The sequence below is a fragment of the Megascapheus bottae genome, chromosome 1, assembly GCF_031878675.1.
Source record: "Megascapheus bottae isolate mThoBot1 chromosome 1, mThoBot2.hap1, whole genome shotgun sequence".
Taxonomy (NCBI): Eukaryota; Metazoa; Chordata; class Mammalia; order Rodentia; family Geomyidae; genus Megascapheus; species Megascapheus bottae.
The window spans coordinates 28,544,056-28,565,003 of record NC_143509.1 but is presented as its reverse complement, the minus strand read 5'-3'; the positions used below and the strand labels follow the sequence as shown (position 1 = coordinate 28,565,003).

Genomic DNA, 20,948 nt, shown 5'->3' with positions numbered 1-20,948 from the left:
TATGTATGTGGTACTGAGGAATCGAACCCGAGTCTTCATGCATGCTAGGCAAGCACTTTAACCACTAGGCCAAACTCCCGGCCCCCCCAAGTTGTTTTTATAAGCCAGGCGTGACTTTATAGACACAGGGAGTGCACCTGCCTGAGAAGTGTGAGGTTCTGGGTTCTGCTCTCCAGCAACAGGAATGAAAAACAGACGGCAAACTCCAAAATGTCTGCTTTGGTAACATAGGAGACACCCTAGCTGCTAGGAGGCTGAGGTCTGAGGACCAGGGTTCAAAGCCAGCCAGGGCAGGAAAGTTGATGAGACTCTTATCTCCAGTTAACCACCAAAATAAAACAAAAAGCTGGGAGTGGTGCTGTGACTGAAGTGGTAGAGCAAAAGAGCTCAGGGATAGCACGATAGCACCCAGGCCCTGGGTTCAAGCTCCAGGACTGGCAAAACCCAAAAGAAGACACCCTAAGGTTTCCCCCTGTGTGGTGGACAGAGCACAAGGGTAAGGCGGATGGCAATGGTTAGAAAGGGTGGTGTTACAACACATGGCCCAGCACCGCTGCAGGTCAGAAGGGTAAGTTGGGGTGCAGCCTACTTAGGTCAAAGGTCACAAACAGGAGGCCATGCAGAGTGCATTTGGGTGCAACTGTGCAGTTTGAGGAAAGGCCTGTGGAATGACACCCAGTCTTCTGGGGCTGCCCAGGCCCGTGCTGCCCCCTGGTGGGCATCTGAGTTACTGCTGGCGGGCTGGCTCCAGCCCCTCCCCTCCCCTCCCCCTGTGGCCAAGCCAGGCTGGAGGTCTCTGATCCCAGCCCATCCAGCACTCTTCTCTCCAATTAATCACAGAAAAAAAGCCAGAAGTGGTGCCATGACTCAAGCAGTAGAGCTCTAGCCTTGGACCAAAGGAGCTCAGGGACAGTGCCCAGGGGCAGAGTTCAAGCCCCAGGACTGACAAAATAATAAAAAACAAACCTGAGGTTCAGATAGAACTAATGGTGCCCTTCGAGGCCTCTGGGGGACCAGAGCTGCCTGTGTCACCTGCAGCTGAGAAACTGCCCCCCTCACCCCAAGAGTGCAGGCATTGATTGCACCAAGTAGTTTATTTACTGCCTGTATCAGGGCTTGAAATCAGGGCCCAGATGCTGTCCCTGAGCTTTTTCACTCAAGGCTGGTGGCTCTACTACTTGAACCACAGCCCCAGTGCTGGCTTTTTGGTGGTTCATTAGAGACGAGAGTTTCCTGTCTGGGTTGATTTTGAACCTCAATCCTCAGCTTTCAGCCTCCCGAGTAGCGAGGGTCCCCAGGCAGGAGGGTGTGGCTGAGCAGCCCAGCCTGGCCTGGAACTCTCACTGCCCTGCCTGTCTCCTGAGTGCCAGGATGACAGGTGCGTGTGAAGCACGCCCTGGCCTCCTGTCTTTATGCTCAGGCTGTGCCTGAGTTGCCATGTGGTGGAGTCACAGCAGAGCTTCTGTCAGGCAATGGCATGGTAGAATGGTGGCCTGGCAGAGCTTGTGCTGGCTGGGTCTAGGGTGGGCTTACACGAGCGCCCCCTGGAGCCCTGGCTGTCCCTAGGCTCACCTCTGACACCCTGTGAGCCCTCAGGTACTGGCACTGTGGCTTTAGATACCAGAGGCTGCGGTGCCTGGACCCCAAAGCTGCTGGGTCCAGGGAGGTGCCCAAGGGAGGGGTTGCCATCCCCAGCCCCCCAAATACCCCAGGAGCATTGCATGCTCTGTTTTTTTTTTTTGGTCAGTTGTGGGGCTTGAACTCTGGGTCCGGGTGCTGTCCTTGAGCTCTTCAGCTCAAGGCTAGCGCTCTACCACTTGAGCCACAGTGCCACTTCCGCTTTTTTGGAGGTTCACTGGATATAACAGTCTCCTCAGATCTCAGCCTCCCGAGGAGCTAGGATTACAGGCGAGAGTCACCAGCATCTGGCTGGTTTTCTATTTATTTAAATATCAAAACATTCTCTCTTCCTGGTTGGTCTGCAAGGAGACCCTGGGCCCTCGGCTCAGGGGATGGTGCTGCTGTCCAGGGCCGGCTAGCCGTGCAGAGAAAAACCTGCCACCGGGAGGCCCCTGGGTCTTCTGGAGAGCCAGGCAGGCTGTGGTCTCGCTGTGCTGGGCCAGGCAAGGCGAGCAGGGCTCTGTGGGGCCGGCGATCTGTGCCACATGTGGCCCCCGACAGCAGCTGGTGGCCAGTGCCCCACAGGCTGGGGCTCTTGGGTAGGGAGGGGGCGAGGCCACCCCGTGGGTCCAGGTCACAGCTCGCTGTGGGTGGCCTTGGCGACGATCACAAGCTTGGACAGCTCGGCTTTGAAGGCCCCGGGCCTGTGGGCCACTGCGGGGGACAGCACAAGATCAGGCCACTTCTCGGGCCACTGGGCTGGGAAGGCAGGCACAGGGGGGCTGCTGGGGACTGGGAGGCCCAGTGGCAGAGGGGCCATGGGAGAGCCAGGAATGGAGCTGTGGCTCAAGTGGTAGAGCGCTAGCCTTGCACATAAAGGCTCAGGGACAGTGTCCAGGCTGAGTTCAAGCCCCAGTAATGGCATTAAAACAAACACAGCAGAGCCCAGCAGGGCTCTAGGAGCTCTGCTCCGCCCTCCCGCAGTGCACCCAGATCCTCAGCACTGCACGGGGTCCTCACCTGTCGTCCGGGTCACCTGGAATTCCTCACTTTTCAGAGGGACGTCGTTCTCCCTCTCGAACGCTGCTTTCGACTGCAAGAACCGGGAGCCCTGGCTGCAGGCCATGTGCGGCTCTGTGCCCCTCTCCCCTAGGACAAGGCTCTGGGGCCTGCGGGGTCCCGGCCTGCTCCCTGCCCCACCGCATCCCCAGTCCCGGGAACTCACGTAGGCCATGGCGTACTCGATCTCTGCGCCGCGCACCTCTGCCTGGAACTGGGTGAAGTACAGGTAGGACTTCCCCTGCGGCCTGCAGGGCAGGGTGGAGGGGTCAGCGAGGGGCCCGGGCCTGCCAGCCCTGCCCCTGCCTGCATCTTACAGGCCCCGCAGAACCCCAGACCAGGGTGATCTGAGGACACCCCAGGCACAGGGTGATGCCAGTGTGTAAAGGGCGACTGTTCTGAGGTGGTGATATGTTCTGGAACTATCTTTTTGCAAGCTACATTCCGAGAGGGGCAGCCCTGGGCTCAAACCCAGGGCCTCAATAGCTCCAGCCCTTTCTGCACTGGTTGCTGGGCTAGGGTTTTGCCTTTGTCTCCGGCCGGCTTCCTGTGGTAGATGACAGACAAGGTGGCGCCCTCACCCAGCTCTTCTGTCCACGTGGGTGGGCTGAACTTCGTTTTTGTCTAGGCTAGTCTGGAACCTCGATCCTCTGTATCACAAGCTCTCTGCATTGGTATGATGGATTTCAGTTACTGGTTGAGAACGGATCTGGCTTTTCAGCCTGGACTGGTCTTGAACTATGATCCTACCCACCTCTGTCTCCCAAATAGCTAGGATTGCAGGAGTCCACGCCAAACTATTATTTTTTTTTTTTAGAAGGTGAATTTTAAATTTCTGAAAAGTTTAAATACTTGTCACAAAAACCTTTGGTATCCTGGATTATCCCAGGGTCAGATGGTCGCTCGCTACAGCTCCTTTCCTAACCCCAAGGCCCGGCCACTTTTCCCCAGCTGCATCAGACTGGGCCTCATGGCTCCTCTCCCCGCAGCCTGCGCTCTGGCGACTGGGCCCTGTCTGATCTTCCCTGTGTGGGGATAGCTCTGGCCACACAGTGGGCAAAGCCACTGCAGCAGGCCTGGGCGGGAGGGCAGCTTACCTCCAGATGGTGCAGGTGAGATGCTGGTGGTCCTCGCTCGTTCCCAGGCTCATCTGCCACTGCTGCAGGGAGAGGACAGGCATGTCAGCCCTGTCTACCTCCCGATCCATACACCAAGCTGGCCAGCGTCTGCTGGCCCGACAAGTGCTCTCCTCCCTTTTCCTCTCGGCTTGGGGAGAGGGGAAGTACACCCACTAAAAACTCTTTTCATGACCAATGGCACTTTTTTTTCCAGAGCTGGCCCAGCCCAGCTGTGAGATGGGAAAAGATGGCCAGGCAGGCTCAGAAGAGAAGAGAAGGGCTGAGCTCACAGGAATGTTGCTGCCCCCAGCGCTGGAGGGAGGAGTGGGAGCTCAGGCCAGCCTGGGTTACACACACAGTGAGAGCCAGCTCAAATCCCAGCCCATGCTACAGCCCCGGGAGCCCCAGGGACGCCAGGCAGGTCCCCAGGAAGGATGTGGAGGAGCCCCAGGACACTTCTCCCCACATCTAGTTCCAGCTCAGCAGCTTTCCCTTCTTCTTTACTCGTGGCTCTCTTGAGTCTCTGAGGCCTCTCAGCAACAAAACAGACTTCAGGTTTTTATTCCCCTCCCTGCCCTTCTCCGTGAACTTGCCAGCAAGGTTTCTTTGAGGGTTCTCCAAAATGAATCAAATAAATAACCGAGGCTGGCCTGGATCTCACATGCTTCTGCCTCAGCCTCCTATGTGGTGGAATTTCAGGCAGCCTCAACACTGTCCAAGAGACCCTGTCTCCTCACAAGCAGTCATCCTGCTCCCTCCAAAGCCTTAGTCCACTGCCTGGGTCTGGAAGTTTCCTATCAGTGGAAGCAACACACTGTGGAGGCTTTAGTTACTGCGTCTCTTATTCAACAGGGCCCTCAGGGACCTTATATGTGGTAGCATAGGTCACAGCCTTGCTCTGTTCCTGGCTGAGTAATATTCTATTGTATAGATATGGCCCATGTCACTGATTCCTTCATAGAGGAGAGAAGAACCCAGAAAGCAACATGATCTCTATCTTTCTAGTGCAAAGGCCTGAATTCTATCAACAGCAAGAACAAGCCTGCAAGGACTTTTCCCAGTGGGAGAAAGGCCAGGAAGCCACTGACCCACAGGATGCTGAGATTATAATAAATAGTATCTGTTCTTTTTCTTTTTTTGGGGGGGGGGGGCGTGGGGCTGGACCTCTGGGCCTGGGCATTGTCCCTGAGCTCTTGAGTTCAATCAAGGTTACTGCTCTACCCCTTGAGCCACAGTTCCACTTCTGGTATTCTAGTGATTGACTGGAGATAAGAGTCTCAAGGACTTTAGTGCCCAGGCTGGCTTTGAACTGAGATCCTCAGATCTCAGCCTCTTGAGTAGCTAGGATTACAGGTGTGAGCCATTGTGCTCAGCTCCAATGGTATCTTATTGATTGTTGTTGGTACCAGGGCTTGAACTGAAGGCCTCACACTTTCTACTTTCTTTTTTTTTTTTTGTGGGTCATGGGGCTTGAACTCGGCCTGGGTGCTGTCCCTGAGCTCTTCAGCTCAAGGCTACTGCCCTAACCCTGGGCCTGGGGGTTGTCCCTGAGCTCTTCAGCTCAAGGCTACTGCTCTACCCTGGAGCCAAGTCTTACTTCCCGTTTTCTAGGGGTTAATTAGAGGTAAGAGTCTCAGGTTCTTTTGTGCCTGGGCTGGCTTTGAATCTTGATCCTCTAGGATTATAGGTGTGAGCCACCTTGCCCGGCTAGACTCTCCATTTTCTTGTTTACAGTTAGTGCTTTAGCAATTTAGTCATGCCTCCAGTTTAGCTTTTTGCTGGTTAATTAACTAAGCAGGCTTTGACGTTTGGTCTGCCAGATCTCACCCTCCTGAGTTAGGATTATAGGGATGAGCCACCCACCCCAGGCAGAGTCTCTTTTTAGTAGCCAGGCAAGAACTGCTGGAATGGTACCCACTGAGGCCCAACAGCCCTGCCCCCCTGGAGAGCATCAGGTGTGACGATCAAGGTGGGGTCTCGAATGACTCACCTCATTGGTCCCTCCTTGAGAAGCGTAGGTGAATGTGCAGGTGAATTTGTCCTGGAGAAGAGAAGGCAGAAACAGGCTAGGGAAGGGGTCACCGCCAGGGAATTTTGTGTGCCCACAATCACAGATGGACAGTCTCCTCTGACTGATGGCCTTTGAGGCCAGCTACACCCTGTCTGCCTGCTTTTCCCTCGAGTGGTTGAGTGGCTTCTTCAACCTCCTCCACTCCCGCTAAGCACTGGGGCTGGATAACTGGAAACCTTTGAAGACATCACTTCTTGGGCTGGACACTTTACATGTCCCACCCATTTTACATAGGGATATGCGTGCCTAAGCAAGGTACGTAATAAAGTCCTACAGATGGTGTCTTTATTTCCTTCTTTCTGTACTCAGTGGCCTCGGCGCTGTCCCTGAGCTGCTTCTCTCAAGGCTGGTGCTCTACCACTTGACTCACGGCTCCATTCCCAGCCTTTGGCCGGATGTGCTGGTAACATGGAGTCTCCAGGGCTTTTCTGCACAGGTTGGCTCTGAACCAGGGATCTGCTCAGAACTCGGCTTTCTGAGTGGCTGAGAAGTGACAGGAGGGAGCCACCAGTGCTGGGCTACTACAGCCCATGCTGGCCCCGCAGGCGGGAGGAGGCCGGGGGCCCGTGACAGGTGACTGACGGGTCCCGCGGCCACGCCCCCGGCCTCGGCCACGCCCCCGGCCTCGGCCACGCCCGGCAGGCCGGCGCACCCCGGCGACGCCCCTACGCCGGCCGGTGACCCTTCCGGCCCCGCCCCGCCCCGCCCCGCCCCGCCCCGCAGGCAACCTACCCCGGGACCCGCATTCTGGGAGAACGAGTGCTGGACGCCGCCGGGCCGCACGTCAAACGCCACCGTCGTGGGTTCGGACACGGCCTCCGCCAGTCTCAGAGCCACAGCCGCCAGGAGCAGCGCGGCCCACCAGCCCGCGCCGCCACCGCTGCTCCTTCCGCTGGGCGCCGCCATCTTGGGATTGGGGCCACGGAGGGCGGAGGGCGGACGGGGCGCGGCGAGGGACACGTGGGTCGTCCGTCGCACGCCACGTTCGAGTCCGCTCGTGCACGTGACCTGCAAGTACCGCCCCGTCCACAGGCCACGCCCCTCCCGCTGGCCGGGTCTCCGCGCAGTGGGCGGGGCCTCGGGACGCCTCCTTCTGATTGGCGGTTGGGGAGTGCAGGCAAACCGCTTGTAGTCGTAGCTGGTGGGAGACACCGTATAGTTAAAGCCGGTCTGGGGGCTGGAAATGTGGCCTAGTGGTGGAGTGCTCGCCTAGCACGCACGAAGACCCGGGTTCGATTCCTCGGTACCGCGTACATAGGTTAAAGTGGTGCTGAGGCTCAAGTGGTAGAGCTCTAGCCTTGAGAAAGTCCAAGGACAGTGCTCAGATCCTGAGCTCAAGCCCAGGAGTGGGGGGGGGGGGAGGATATTTGCAACAGAATTTATTTCCTTTTCTGTGTCTCCTGCACATACTTGTTTAAGGGGTGTCGTCTCAAACATGGGTATTTGAAGCTGGGCTTCGGTGGTTCGTGCCTGTCATCCTTGCTGCGCAGGAGGTTGAGATGGGAGCACTGAGGTTTGCTTTCAGCCCAAAGCCATGAGACTCATCTCCAATTAACCAGCAAAAATCCAGAAGTGGTGCTGTGGTGTAGTGGTGGAGCACCACCTTCGAAAAAGCAGGCTTTGAATCCAAGGTCCAGTGCTGGCACACACAAAGCTGTCCTTCACTGGGGAAAGTGAACTGTACTGCTCGTGGGTGGAGAAGGGAGGGAGGAATGGGAGAGTGAGGAACAGATCACACCGTGCAAAAGGAAAGGTACTCATTACCTGACTCAAGTACACGAAACCCCATGTATAGCACCTCTGTAGTAACAATAATTATTTTTATGGAACGGGTAAATCAAGCAATAGTATTTTTTTTTTAAAGCTGTCTTGTCATGCAGAGAAACCTTGGGAGATTTCACCTCATACATTATGCATTCCAAGTAGAATACTGGAGTTGTTTTTTTTCCTTTTCCTTTTAGCCACACCATAAAAAGTTTTTCCACTGACAGAAATGGAAGGACAAAGGATGAACAAAAGCAGCAGTGATACTCACTGAATACTATGCTGAAAATGAACTCTACAACTTGTCGAGTTGGGATGGGAGGGGAAAACTGGGAGAGAGGAAAGGGGTGACAAATGTACTTTTTGCCAGTTCTGGAGCTTGAACTCAAGGCCTCGGCACTGTCCTTGAGATTTCTCAAGGCTAGCACTCTACCACTTGAGACATAGCACCACTTCTGGATTTTTCTGTGTATATGATACTGAGGAATGGATCCCAGGGCTTCATGCATGCTGGGCAAGCACTCTACCACTAAGCCACATTCCCCGCCCCAAGAAATGTACTCAAGTGATTTACGTAACTGCAACCCCTCTGTATATCACCTCATAATAAAATAATGTGTGTCTATATATAATACATGTTTTTCTTTCTATCAATGGAACTGCACATAACATGCACAAAGGCCCTGGGCCCATCCCCTTGCAATAGCCCTGGGGAACAGGAGGTGGTATCCCACTGGGCTCTGCAGTCTAATTGTGACCTGCGATGGGGGTGTTTCTGCACAAGAGCTGGCAGTTGTCTTGGAAAGTATCACCTCAGGCTGACCCTGGGACCCCCAAAGAATGCGAAGACAGTAGGATTCCCTGTAGGGTCAGATTCTGGGCCACAAGAGATCTGGGAGGGAAATCAGTGAGACCCTTCAGCTGTTAATCCTTCTGGGTCCTCCCTGGGTAGACAGCTTCGCACTGGGCCTTTGAACAACCTCCCCAAGGCAGCCCGGGCCCTGTGGAGACCACCCATCAGCGTCAGCAACACCCTTTTGCTCTGCTGATACTCAGGCCCCAGGACCTCCTCCCACTCAGAGGATCTCAGGTCTCAGAAGGAGCCCCAGGCAGGTGGCCATATTTCCATCTGGAATCGTTTAATGAGTCTACTTCTTACACACATAATTATAAAAGAATAAGAATGACAAAAATATTTTCTTTCCATAATATGTAGAGGACAGGAGTTCTGGGTTGGGTTTTTTGTTGTTGTTTTCTTTTTCCTTCTTTATGCCCAAACTCTTGGTGGGGCGGGTCAGGAAGTGGGGGGGAATGACCCTGAGGTGGGGGAAGTTCACCCCGGGACCCCAGGGCAGGCACAGGGCCAGGCAGACACACATGGGGCTGGATGGGCAGGACGGGGTAGGCCAGCGTGGAGCCGCCCTGGGTACCTGCTGTGCTCCCCGCCCTCCTCTCTCTGCATTCTGCTTCCAGGTGCTGGGCTGAAACCCCCCCCTGACCACTGGCGGGACCCCAAGTCTAGATTTAGGTACCCCTTTGCTTTCTGTCTTTAAATAATTACTTAAAATGCCCCCTAATACACAACACGAAAATGAAGTGGGAGCTGGCGGGGAGAGCAGGCACTGCATGCTTGTGTGCTGGGGATGGTGGCTAGCAGGGTCAGGGGATCCAGAGGCCGCTGAGAGCCACACTGGGGCGCCCAGGCCTCTGGTGGCTGGCTGCTGCCCAGCCCAGCTCCTCCACGTGTCTTTTGGCCAAGGTGCGGGAGCTGCAGCCCTTCCAGCAGGGGTGAGGAGGTGAGGGAACAAGGAAGCCCCACCTCCCCGACAACAGGGGACAAGGAGGGGATGGCACCAGGCAGAGCCTCGAGGAGGCCGGCCACTGTCACTGTGTCCTGGCAATTGAGAAGCAGCCACGAAACCAGGAGCGCCAGCGAGAGGGTGAAAGGCGTCAGGGCGAAGAAGGCGGCCAGTCGCAGGGTGGCCGCCGCTGTCCAGCGGGGTGGTGAGGAGGGGGCCGCAGGCGGCTCGTTCCTCCTGCCGTCCAGCTGCGCTGGGACGTGAAGGCGGATGGGGGGCCTCATGGATGGGGGCTCAGAGATGCTCTTGTAGAAAGTAGAGCAGTGTGACTTCATAGTGCTCTCCCGACTCGGGGCAGCGGATGCTGTGTCTCTCATTGGGGTAGATCTGTGGGGACGGGGGAACAGGGGCCATGTTGACAAGTGCAGTTCATATCAGCACCACTGTGTGCTGGGCTATGGCGTGCCTGGCACATAGGAAAGCTCCCTGGCCAGCTCGGGTGACAGAGGAGCTCTGGGCAGGGCTCTGGCTTCCAGCTGGACACTGGGTGCCCTGGTCTTCAGCTACTCGGTTTCCCACAGGGCCTCACGCCCAGCTCCAGGCCTTAGGCTGCTTTCTGGGTCCCCTTGATCTCTGAAGGGGATATGGTCAAGAAGGGACAGAGTGGGCCAGGAGTTTGGCCTAGTGGTAGAGTGCTTGTCTAGCATGCACGAAGACCGGGGTTTGATTTCTCAGTTCCACATACATAGAAAAAGACAGAAGTGCTGCTGTAGCTCAAGTGGTAGAGTGGTAGAGCTCTAGCCTTGAGAAAGCCACAAGGAGAGTGCCCAGGCCCTGAGTTCAAGCCCAGGACTGGCAAAAAAGAAGAAGAAGAAGAAGAAAAAGTAAGGTTGGGGTGATGGCACACGCCCACAGAACCTGGTTCTTGAGAGCTGGGGTAGCCGATGGCCAGGCCCTGGACTGGAGGGAGCCCTGAGAGCAGTCTCCAGGTACTGTGGGGCTCCCTAGGGCTGGAGCAGTGTGAAGACAGGCCCCCTCTTTCAAGGACTCCCACAGGACCCTGTGTTCCCACCCCCAGTCAGTCGGACACCCAGGACTTCAGGCCCACAGTGGCCACCCAACTGTGACAAGGAACAGGAGCTGTGCTGTTCTCTGGTGGCCTTTCATTTTCCCATCTCTCATGTGGGACCCAAACCCCACCTGGACTCTGCTGGGACAGAACTACCTCCCTTCCACTCCTCATGTGGGCTGGGGTGGCTGGCAGTGTGTAGGGGAGGAATCCAGGCGCTCTTCCCCCAGGAGGGGGCCCTGCCTCCTGCCTGTCCTCCCTGCTCAGTGTGGCTGGGCCTGCCAAGGAACAGGCCCCAGAGTGCTGGAGCCAGGGCTCAGAGGCTCTGCCCCTTGGGGAGTCCCACCCCCTTCCTGACAAGGCCCCACCCTCTTGCCAGAGACCATCCTCACCTCAAGACCTCTGACTGAAGAGGCCCCGCCCCCAAGCAGAAAAGCTCCACCCAAACAGGAAACCTGACCTCCCCACCAGGCCCTGTCCTATCAAGGTCCGCCCCTTCCCGGCTGGAGTATCAGGGAGGTGAGAGAGAGGAGGGAGGAGGGAGGGCTCACCTGGAGCTGGTAGGGCTTCCCTGCCCGGATAAGCTGGGACACGAGGAAGTTGGTGTGGAAAAAGTGCACGTTCTCATCTAGGAAGCCGTGGAGGATGAGCAGCCGGTTAGGCCTGGAAGAGAAGCGTGGGTGAGGCTGGCAGGGTGTTGGCCAGGCTCAGTGGCCCAGCTTCGGACAGAGAGGGAGAGGGTGCGTGCATGGCCCTGCTCCCTGGCACGCTGGGTGGCAGAATGGTCTAGAACCACACTGCCCATCTGAGCCACCGAACACAAAGAGGCGACAGAGTTACTGACAAGTGATCTTTTTTTCCCCCTTTTACTTCAAGTTGGTAAGCTAATTTAAAAAAAAATGGGGGGCCAGGAGCCTGGCCTAATGGGTAGTGTGCTTGCCTAGCATGCATGAAGCTCTGAATTCAATTCCTCAGTATCATATACACAGAAAAAACCAGAAGTGGTGCTGTGGCTCAGGCCTTGAGAGAGGGCAGTGCTCAGGCCCTGAGTTCAAGTCCCAGGACCGGCAAAAAAAAAAAAACCCCTGTAATCCTAGCTACTCAGGAGGCTGAGATCTGAGGATCACAATTCAAAGTCAACTGGGACACTAAAGAAGGTTAGACTCTTATCTCCAATTAATCTCTAGAAAACAGGAAGTAGGGCTGTGGCTCCAGGGGTAGGGCAGTAGCCTTGAGCTGAAGAGCTCAGGGATAGGGCCCAGGTCCAGAGTTCAAGCCCCATGACCCACAAAACAAAACAATAAACACCCCTTTACCAAGTTGATATTTACTTAAAGGCTACACCCTGGTGCTGGGGTGCCCTGCAATGTTGCCTTACTGCATCCTATGCCTGTTCCTGAACATTTCACACAGTCTGGAACACATGTTCCAGAACATTCCACATCCACGGTGCCCATCTCTGCTAGCAGCTGCACCTGCGTGAACCCTGCAGGGATCACAGGGTGGTCTCAGGGAGAACCCAAGCAGGTCTTTCAGCCCCGGCTTGGAATGCGCTAGAAAAACAATGCATCTGAGCTGGTAGGGGACTGATATGGGCTGTCCCCCAGGTCTCGTCCCAGACCAGCGTCAGAGCACCCACAGGACAGGCTGCCTGTGGCTGGGCACAAGCTCTGGGGACAACACCTGGGGTCATGTGCTCCTGAGAAACCACAAAGACTGAGCTTGCAGACGAGCACCAGGCTTCTAGAATGCTCCTTCTTCAGGGACAGGAAGTGCCAGCAAATCAGAGCGAGGCACTGGTGAACGGCAGGGGGGCTGGGGGGCGGAGGTGCAGGCGGGCAGGGCAGGCGTCTTACTCGTTGGGCAGCTTCTCCACATGCAAGGCCACAGAGCCCGCCTCGTAGCCCTGCTGGTTGTTTTCTGGGACATCCATGTAGCGCTCTGTGTACCCCGTGTCATAGGCCATCCACACTGTGACCGGGGCGCCTGCGATGGCCACCTGGAAGTCACAGGAAGGAGGGGGAGAGGGGAGAGAGAGAGAGAGAGGGAGGAGTGCTTGTCAGGTCTGGAGCCCGCCTGTGCGGGTGCCAGGCCTCCCCGGTGGGCACAGGGAGGGGGGGCATGCACACGTTGGAGGGGCTGGCAGGTGACCCTCACGAGTGTCCCCGTGGACTGTATGCGTGGGGAGGGCCCGTCCCACCTTCCTGCCTCCTCCTCCTCCTCATGGCCGCAGCCCCGCCGGGCCCCACAGTGCGGCTGGCTGGGTCCCTCCCCGATGCTCTTTGCACCACGCCCCACCTCTGCCCATCCGAGGCCAGGGTCCCGGGCTCAGCCTCCCACAGAGAGCTGCTGCTGGGCTTTTGTGCAGCCGGATGCCATCCTGGGGTCAGCGGTGGCGGGCAATGAGGAGGGGGGCTCGGCCCCATGGGGCTGCTGCAGGGAGAAACAGCCACGTGGCAAGGCCCCTGTCGAGGTGCCTCCCCCGGGGGGTCAGGCTGGGTGCCGTGGGCAGTGACGGGGTGGCCGGCGGGAGGGGAGGGGAGGGGAAGCGGGGGCTGCGGCCAGGCCCACCTTGAACACCTGGGGCTTGTGGATGAGCCCCATGAGTGACAGGAAGCCGCCGTAGGACCAACCGTGGATGGCCACGCGGCTCATGTCAATGAAGCCGTACTTCTGTGCCACGAACTGCAAACCTTCCACCTGGTCTTCAATCTCCACCTGGCCCTGGGGACAAGGCGGGACACCCTCAGTGCCACCTCCAAGTGGCCCCCTCCTATGGGCTCTCTCTCCTCCCCGGGTGGAAGCAGCCCTCCGCCAAGTTCCGTGGCTGCCAGCCCTGCTCCACCACCTGCTCGTGCATGGCACTTAGAGACCGTGCCCGGGAGGGTCTGAAACAGCACGTTCCTTCTCTGGACCCCAGTCTGCTCGTGGCCCATACCACCACCACCACCACCACCATCCCCGTCCACAGGCTTCTAAGGCCATCACTGGCCGCTGGCTTTCCCATGGCATCTGCTGCATCTGGGCTGCACCTGCCTCCCTGGCTAGTGTAGATGGGTGGACACCTGCGTCAACTGGGACACTCTACATGGAGCAGCAAAGTCAGGGTTTGACATGGCTGCATGGCAGTCGCCGAGGTGGCACCCGGTGCCTGCAGCTCTCCGCGCAGCACAGGACTGGCTCTGCGCATGGTGTCCACATGTCCAGTGCTCCCTCGGAAGCACAGAAAAGGCCCAGACAGAGAAGGGAACCTACCATTTGGTTTTTCAGAGCCCCTTCGAAGCGAAGCCCTCTCTGGCACGAGCCCCGGCCGTCGATCACCACTACGGCGTACCCCAGAGACGCCAGCGTGTTGAGCCGCAGATACTTGATTCCTTTGAAGGAGTTGTTCACGAGCTGCACCTGCCCCGGGAGGTGGAGATGGGGGCGGGAGTGAGAGGCAGCAGGTGCGCCAGCACCCGGGCGGGGCCAGGGGCCAGGCCGGCACGCACCTGCGGGCCCCCGTAGACGAAGAGGACGGTGGGGTGCTTCTTCCCTGGCTGCAGAGCGTGTGGCTTGTAGATCATGCCATAGAGCCGCACATCTGATCGCGTGTGGAAATGGAAGATTTCCGGAGGCACGTAATCTGGGGGGCAGCCTGTGGGGCAGAAGGCCGAGAGTGCTGGCCATGTTGGCTCATTTGATGGTTGGTCTGCTCTCACTGACGTAAGCAAAGCTGCGTTATGTGTCCTATCACCAAGATGGAGCCAAGGCTTTCCCCTCTCTGTGGTCCTGACTGGCCTGGAACTCGTGATCCTCTCTCTGGCCTCCTGAGAGCAGGGATTTTAGGAGTGTACCTCCATGGCTGGCCAAGGTTTTTGTTTTACTGATTCAAGTGCATTTATTTAGGAAGACAGGGTAGTCAGTTTTAAACGAAAATCCAGGCTGGGTGCAGTGGCTCCCACATCTAATCCAGTTATTTGGGAGGTACAGGATGGGAGAAGTGCAGTGTGAGGCTAATCTGGGGACAAAGTAAGGAAGAGACGAGAGTGCTGGCACCCACCTGTCAACCCAGGTTCAAAGCCAGCCTAGGCAGCAAAGTCTGTGAAACTTTTTTCTGCCAGTCCTGGGGCTTTCTCAAAGCTAGAGCTCTACCATGTGAACCACAGCACCACGTCCAGCTTTTCTATGTACGTGGTACCGAGGAATCAGAACTGGGGTCTTCATGTATGCTAGGCAAGCACTCTACCCTAGGACAAACTGCCAGCCCCAAGTCTCTGAGACTCTTATCGCCAATTAACTCACAGATAAAAGCTGGAAGTGGCGCTGTGGCTCAAGTGGTAGAGTGCTAGCCTTGAGCAAAAGGAACTCCGGGATGCACCCAGGCCCAGAGCTCATGCCTGAGGACCAGGAAAAAGAAAATCGAAAGCAAGCGTGGGGGTGGGGGGGCAGGACTTTGGCCTAGTCACCACCTTCTGCACTGCGCTGGCTGTGTGTGGACTTTGATGAGGACACACCCCCCACCCCCCCATGGATAAAATCATAACCCACGGGGACAAAGCTCAAGGACGGAAGAGCCTTTCATCTGCTTTTGTTCTGGAGGTGACAATGGGGAAAAAACTGTCTAGCTCATCACACACAGTTCTTGGTGTCTAGCACATTTTTTAGAATGTTCTGGAAACCACCAGCACGGCAGGTGCATGTGGGGGGGGGGCTGTGGGGGAAGCTGCTGTCGTTTTTTATTTAACCAGGTGCTACTGGAGCACCAGACGCCATGCTCCCGTTCTGTTTCTGGAGATGGGGACAGGAGGTCAGGTGACAGGCTAAGAATGCTGTCGGCAGTGAACGTGAGACCACGGGTGAGGAGTGTGGCTGGCCCCAGGCTCCAGGGTAGACAATGAGGGGGCTCCCTCTCCTTTAGCCCCCCAAGTGTCCATGCAGCCTAGGGGGTCATGTGAGCGCACTGGGATGTGGGGGTGTGGGGTCCCCGACTCACTGGCTGCCTCCATCATACTGGCCCAGAAGCGCGGCTGCTTGTGCAGCGGGTCGTCGTCGGGGCCGCTCAGCTTGTACACGTGCACGCAGGGCGGCGTGCTCACACTGCTGTAGTGGCTGACGAACATGTCAAAGTTCTGCAGGCGGGGACGGCGGGGCCGGTGCTCAGTGGAGGGGTGGCCCCACCCACACCACAGGCCCTGCCCCCGGCCGCCCAACCCCTCAGCTGGGTCCCCTCGGACTGGGCAGTAGCCTGCCTATGGCTACGGCAGGGAAACTGAGTCTGGCCAGCATCCAAGGTCGACACCCAGGACTGCTGGTCTTGATGGCTTTATGGCCCTCAGGGCAAGGCACAGGGAGAGGCCAGTATGGCCTCCACTGTAAGTTCTGAGAGGTGAACTCTGAGGGGTGCAGCAGCATGCAGCTACAGCAGGTGGGCTCCGGGACAGGGCTGGGCGCTTGCCTCTAGGAGGCAGGGCTGACTGCTGGCATGGCCTAGGGCATGGGATTGGTGTAGTGGATGTGGAAAGGAATGTAGGGGCGTGGAGAGGGGTACAGTGGGTGGGGGAGGGGCACCAGGGCACGTGGAGGGGTGCAGTGGGTGTGGGAGGGGCAGGGGTGTGGGAGGGGCTCCAGGGAACGTGGAGGGGTGCAGTGGGTGTGGGAGGAGCGCCAGGGCATGTGGAGGGGTACAGTGGGTGGGGGAGGGGCTCCAGGGCACGTGGAGGGGTGCAGTGGGTGTGGAAGGGGCAGGGGTGTGGGAGGAGTGCCAGGGCACATGGAGGGGTGCAGTGGGTGTGGGAGGGGTTCCAGGGCACATGGAGGGGTGCAGTGGGTGTGGAAGGGGCAGGGGTGTGGGAGGAGTGCCAGGGCACATGGAGGGGTGCAGTGGGTGTGGGAGGGGCAGGGGTGTGGGAGGGGCTCCAGGGAACGTGGAGGGGTGCAGTGGGTGTGGGAGGAGCGCCAGGGCATGTGGAGGGGTACAGTGGGTGGGGGAGGGGCTCCAGGGCACGTGGAGGGGTGCAGTGGGTGGGGGAGGGGCAGGGATGTGGGAGGAGTGCCAGGGCACATGGAGGGGTGCAGTGGGTGTGGGAGGGGTTCCAGGGCACATGGAGGGGTGCAGTGGGTGTGGAAGGGGCAGGGGTGTGGGAGGAGTGCCAGGGCACATGGAGGGGTGCAGTGGGTGTGGGAGGGGCAGGGGTGTGGGAGGGGCTCCAGGGCACGTGGAGGGGTGCAGTGGGTAGGGGAGGGGTGCCAGGGCACGTGGAGGGGTGCAGTGGGTGTGGGAGGGGCTCCAGGGCACGTGGAGGGGTGCAGTGGGTGGGGGAGGGGTGCCAGGGCATGTGGAGGGGTGCAGTGGGTAGGGGAGGGGTGCCAGGGCACATGGAGGGTGCCGCGGGTGTGGGAGGGGCAGGGATGGGGGAGCACCCACCTGGCTCATGGAGCAGCTGTGGGAGAAGCCGGGTGTGGTGAGGCGCACAATCTCTCCGCCCGCCTTGTAGCTGACTACGTAGAGGTGATGCTCCAGTGGCGTGTCCTTTGTGCCTTGGAAATACACCAGCTTGGTCTCCTCATTGACCCAGATCTGCAAGGGACCCACCCCCGGTGAGTGGGGAGCGGCCCTCTCCCACCCCATCCTTCCCCTCCAATGAGCCTTAGCCCTGCACGGCTCCTGGGACAGTGAGGCAGAACTCGAGCCTGCGCCACAGCTCCCTGTCACCGAGGGTGTGTGGGGGACACCCTGGCCGCATGTGATTTGGGTGGGGGGGACGGGCAGGACACTGGGCCCAGGGCAGCTGGAGTTTTTTCTGGGAATGAAGACAAGGGTGACCCAGAAATGCACGCTGCCAACAGAACTGGTGACCCATGATGGAAGCAACAGAACGTGGGTTCCCATAGGACGGGGACCCCCAGGATGGGGATGTGCTGTCCTTGGAACACAGGTGGACATGCAGTGCCCGGAGTCCAGGGTCTGAGACGCCAGGCCAGCAGATGCTGCATGGAGCAGTCAGAATAAGAGGTGGAAGAAGGAATGGAAGAACAGGTGCGGGGCGGGGGAGGAGGGCTGCAATGGCACCACTGATATGGGGTCCAGCCAGCATCCTGGATGCAAAATACTTCCCACAGGACAGTAGGACAGGAATGAAAGCTCCACAATGAGGTGAGGACAAAGGACGGGAGGGACAAAGAAGTTTTCCTTCTTTTCTCTCTCCCTTTTTTCTTTTTCTTTTTCGGTTGGTCATGGGACTTGAACTCTTGGGCCTGGGCCTTGTCCCTGAGCTCTTCAGCTCAAGGCTACCACCTTACCACTTGAGCCACAGCACCACTTCCAGTTTTCTGGTGGTTAACTGGAGATGAGAGTTTCATGGACTTTCCAGCCCGGGCTGGCTTTGAACTGTGATCCTGATCCTCAGATATCAGCCTCATGAGTAGCTAGGATTGATTACAGTGAGCCTCTGGTGCCAGGTCGTACGCGCGCGCCCCCTCCCTTTCTCTCTGTCTCTCTCTCTCGCTCTGGCTCTTGCTCTCGCTCTCTTGCTCTCTCGCTCTCACATCCTGGGGCTTAAACTCAGGGCTTGAGTACTAGCCTTGGGCTTTCCCAAGGCTGGCGTTCTACCACTTAAGCCACAGCACCATTTCCAGCTTTTCCTGTGTATGTGGTAGTGAGGAATTGAACCAAGGGCTTCGTGCATGCTAGTCAGGCACTCTATCTCCCACTAGGCCACACTCCCTGGCTTGTGTTTCCTCCTTTTCTGAGCCAGGGTGTCACTGTGCAGAGCAGCCCGGTAAGGGAGCTCAAGGAACCCTCCTGCCTCAGCCTCCCCACGGCTGGGGAGACACCACCACCACAGGAAGGCAGGATGGCAAGGATGGCTGGGTGTGGTGAAGCGCACCTGTAATCCCAGCCACTCAAGAGGCTCAGAGCTGAGGATCACATACAAAGCCAGCAGGAAAGTCTGTCCATCAGTAACAAGCTGGAAGTGGAGCTGTGGCACAATTGGTAAAACACCAGCTCCGAGCCAAAAAGTTCAGGGACAGAAAACATAGTCTCAGGACGGGGACAAAAACCAGGACCAAACCAAACAAACAAAAAACACCCCAAACCCAAAAGGGGTTGAGCTGTGGTTCAAGTGGTAGAGCTCCTATCTGGCAAGTGCAAAGCCCTGAGTGCTGTCAAAAGACGGCAACAACAGAGCCAGGATGGACCCTGGGGACAACCCAGTACTCCCGAGGCATCGAAGAACCCCCAAAGCCCTCCCACCAGGGGAGCCTGCGGTGGCAGCCTGCGTAGCTGGAGGAAGAGGCTCCAGGGCACTGGCTGTCGTCCGAGGACAGTCTAACCGTACGTGAACGCTAAGTGGGGCAGGGAGTGTGGCCTAGTGCTAGAGTGCCAGCCTTAAGCAGAAGCAGCTCAGGGACAGTATCCATGCCTTGAGTTCAAGCCCCAGGACTGGTAAAAAACAAGGAGCCAGGAGTGTGGCCTGGTGCTAGAATGCTTGCCTAGCATGCATGAAGCCCTGGGTTTGATTCCTTGGTACTACACACACAGAAAAAGCCAGAGGTGGTGCTGTGGCCCAAAGTAGAGCACTAGGCCTTGAGAAAGCCCAAGGATAATGTCCAAGCCCTGAGTTCAAGCTCTAGGACTGGCACACAACAATAACAACAATAAAATTGTTGTCAGCTACTATTCTTAAGTGTGGGCTGTACCTGTCCAGTCCACCAGGGAGGCTGGACAAGCAGGAGTCTATCAATGGCCATGACAGGACATCAGAAGACGCCTCTCCTCCCCACAGAGAAGCAGGGGTTCGGGTTCAGGCGAGAGCACATGGGGGAATCTGGAGTGTCGGGGGCCACTCTTGAGGAGGGAGTGAATTCCTGACCTGGGGAGGTGGAGGGGGATGGGTGGAGGCCGGAAAATGAAGGCCAGGGCGGCCTGCCCCGGGGTGGGGGGATGGGCTCAGGGGGCAGATGCTGCAATGTACTATTATTCCTTATCCTGGTATACACACTGGAAAATTGAGGCCAGGCCAGGGGGCAGGGCAGTGAGCAGCCACTGTCACCGCTGCAGGCAGCAGGTGGGGACAGGTGGCTGGTGATACCCCTGCATACCCAGCATCTCGTCTCGGGCAGGGGGGGGGTCCCTGCCCACCCTAGGTACTGGGCAGGACGGGGTGGGGGGGACACAGCATGGGGCCCACAGGTACCTTGGAACCATGCCTGGCCAGGACCTCCCACTCGCCACTGGTCAGTGCAATCTCCTCCTTGATGGGACATTTGAATTCATCTGAAAAGGAAGCAGCAGCAGATGAAGGCACCCCAGCAGCCATGCCAGGGCCCTGAGGCCACATTCCACTTGAGCAAGTAAGGGGCGGCAGAGGAGCCAGGCATCGGTGCTGTCATTTCAGGAGCCTGGGTGGCAGGTGGCAGCTGAGAGCTCAGGCAAGGACCTCACTGGGACTCAGGGTGGCCAGGCTCCGTTCATGTATACGCTCAGCTGATTTTCTGTCTTTGCCAGTCCTGGGACTTGAACTCAGGGCCTAGAGGGATGTCCCTGAGCTCTTTTGTTCAAGACTAGTGCTCTCCCACTTGAGCCACAGCTTCATTTTCAGCTTTTGGGTGGTCACTTAGAGCTAAGAGTGTCACAGGCCTTTGTAGATCATCTTTATAATAAATTAAACAATCAGAGTCTTACGGACTTTTCTACTCGGCCTGGCTTCAAGCCTCCTGAGCCATCAGAATGACAGGTGTGAGTCACGGGCACTGCCCCTTCGGCTGGGTTTTTAGTGCGGTAATCGATGCCCACATGACCCAGGGGTCAGCAAACCCCAGCACAGCGTGCTCCTGGCTGGATAACTGCCTGCCACAGGCCCCGGCAGACACGGGCCTCCCTCCCTGCAGGCCTCCCGCTCACCTTCGCTGGGGCTCAGTGGTTCAGTCCAGTCATAGCCATTGGCCTGGAGGAGCACAGTGACCTTATACAGGTGGCAGAAGCCCGTCTTGCACTCGTTGGCACGGAGGAAGCAGAATTCCTCCTGGCCGTCGGCCTGAGGGAAGGGGTAGAAGATGTCGTGCACCTGCGGGCGGAAGAGAGGGGGGCATCAGAGGGTTGGGCTCCACGGCAGTGGCCTGGGGGGGGGCGTCACCCTCCCTGCCCTGGGGCGGCCCCCAGCTCCATGGCCCCTTACGTTAATCCAGACGTTGGTGACCTCCTCATAGACCACGTAGGGCTGGACGTCCTTGGGGACAGCCCTGGCGAAGGCCAGACGCTGCGCCTCACTCTCGGGGGTGGGGATGAACAGGGCCGGGGGCAGGAGCACCAGCTGGAGCCGCTGCTGGGGTCGGTCCAGGAACATGGCCCAGGCGCTGGGGGAGGGAGGGCAAGGCAGGCAGGCCCGAGGCCTCAGTGAGCTGCTCCAGGCCAGACCCGCTTCCTTGCCTGACCCCACGTGCACTGGCCAGCGTCTTTTAGAACC

General features: G+C 57.9%; 2 protein-coding genes across 5 annotated transcripts in view; both read right to left on the bottom strand.

Moving 5' to 3' along the window:
- Positions 1 to 406: 406 nt before the first annotated feature.
- Mydgf (myeloid derived growth factor) lies at positions 407 to 6,805 on the bottom strand. The gene is made up of 6 exons (XM_090340660.1): positions 6,601 to 6,805; positions 5,788 to 5,838; positions 3,777 to 3,838; positions 2,846 to 2,927; positions 2,641 to 2,713; positions 407 to 2,334 (listed from the first exon to the last, which is right to left on the bottom strand). Exons 1-6 carry the CDS (start codon positions 6,772 to 6,774, stop codon positions 2,255 to 2,257), a joined length of 522 nt encoding a protein of 173 aa, XP_090196786.1. The 5' UTR covers positions 6,775 to 6,805; the 3' UTR covers positions 407 to 2,254.
- Positions 6,806 to 8,749: 1,944 nt separating this feature from the next.
- Dpp9 (dipeptidyl peptidase 9) overlaps positions 8,750 to 20,948 on the bottom strand; it is a 30,941-nt gene continuing 18,742 nt past the window's right edge. For 3 of the 4 annotated variants that reach the window (XM_090340640.1, XM_090340620.1, XM_090340648.1), the window contains exons 10-20: positions 20,661 to 20,838; positions 20,387 to 20,549; positions 19,680 to 19,759; positions 16,907 to 17,059; positions 15,476 to 15,611; positions 13,992 to 14,137; positions 13,756 to 13,902; positions 13,072 to 13,224; positions 12,357 to 12,499; positions 11,052 to 11,163; positions 8,750 to 9,818 (exon numbers count right to left, since the gene is read on the bottom strand). In XM_090340640.1, coding sequence (XP_090196766.1) covers positions 9,726 to 9,818; positions 11,052 to 11,163; positions 12,357 to 12,499; positions 13,072 to 13,224; positions 13,756 to 13,902; positions 13,992 to 14,137; positions 15,476 to 15,611; positions 16,907 to 17,059; positions 19,680 to 19,759; positions 20,387 to 20,549; positions 20,661 to 20,838 — 1,504 coding nt within the window. In that variant the 3' untranslated portion in view covers positions 8,750 to 9,725. Of the gene's footprint in view, positions 9,819 to 11,051; positions 11,164 to 12,356; positions 12,500 to 12,798; positions 12,934 to 13,071; positions 13,225 to 13,755; positions 13,903 to 13,991; positions 14,138 to 15,475; positions 15,612 to 16,906; positions 17,060 to 19,679; positions 19,760 to 20,386; positions 20,550 to 20,660; positions 20,839 to 20,948 lie in introns of those variants that run through there. The other variant, XM_090340629.1, reaches the window with a different exon arrangement.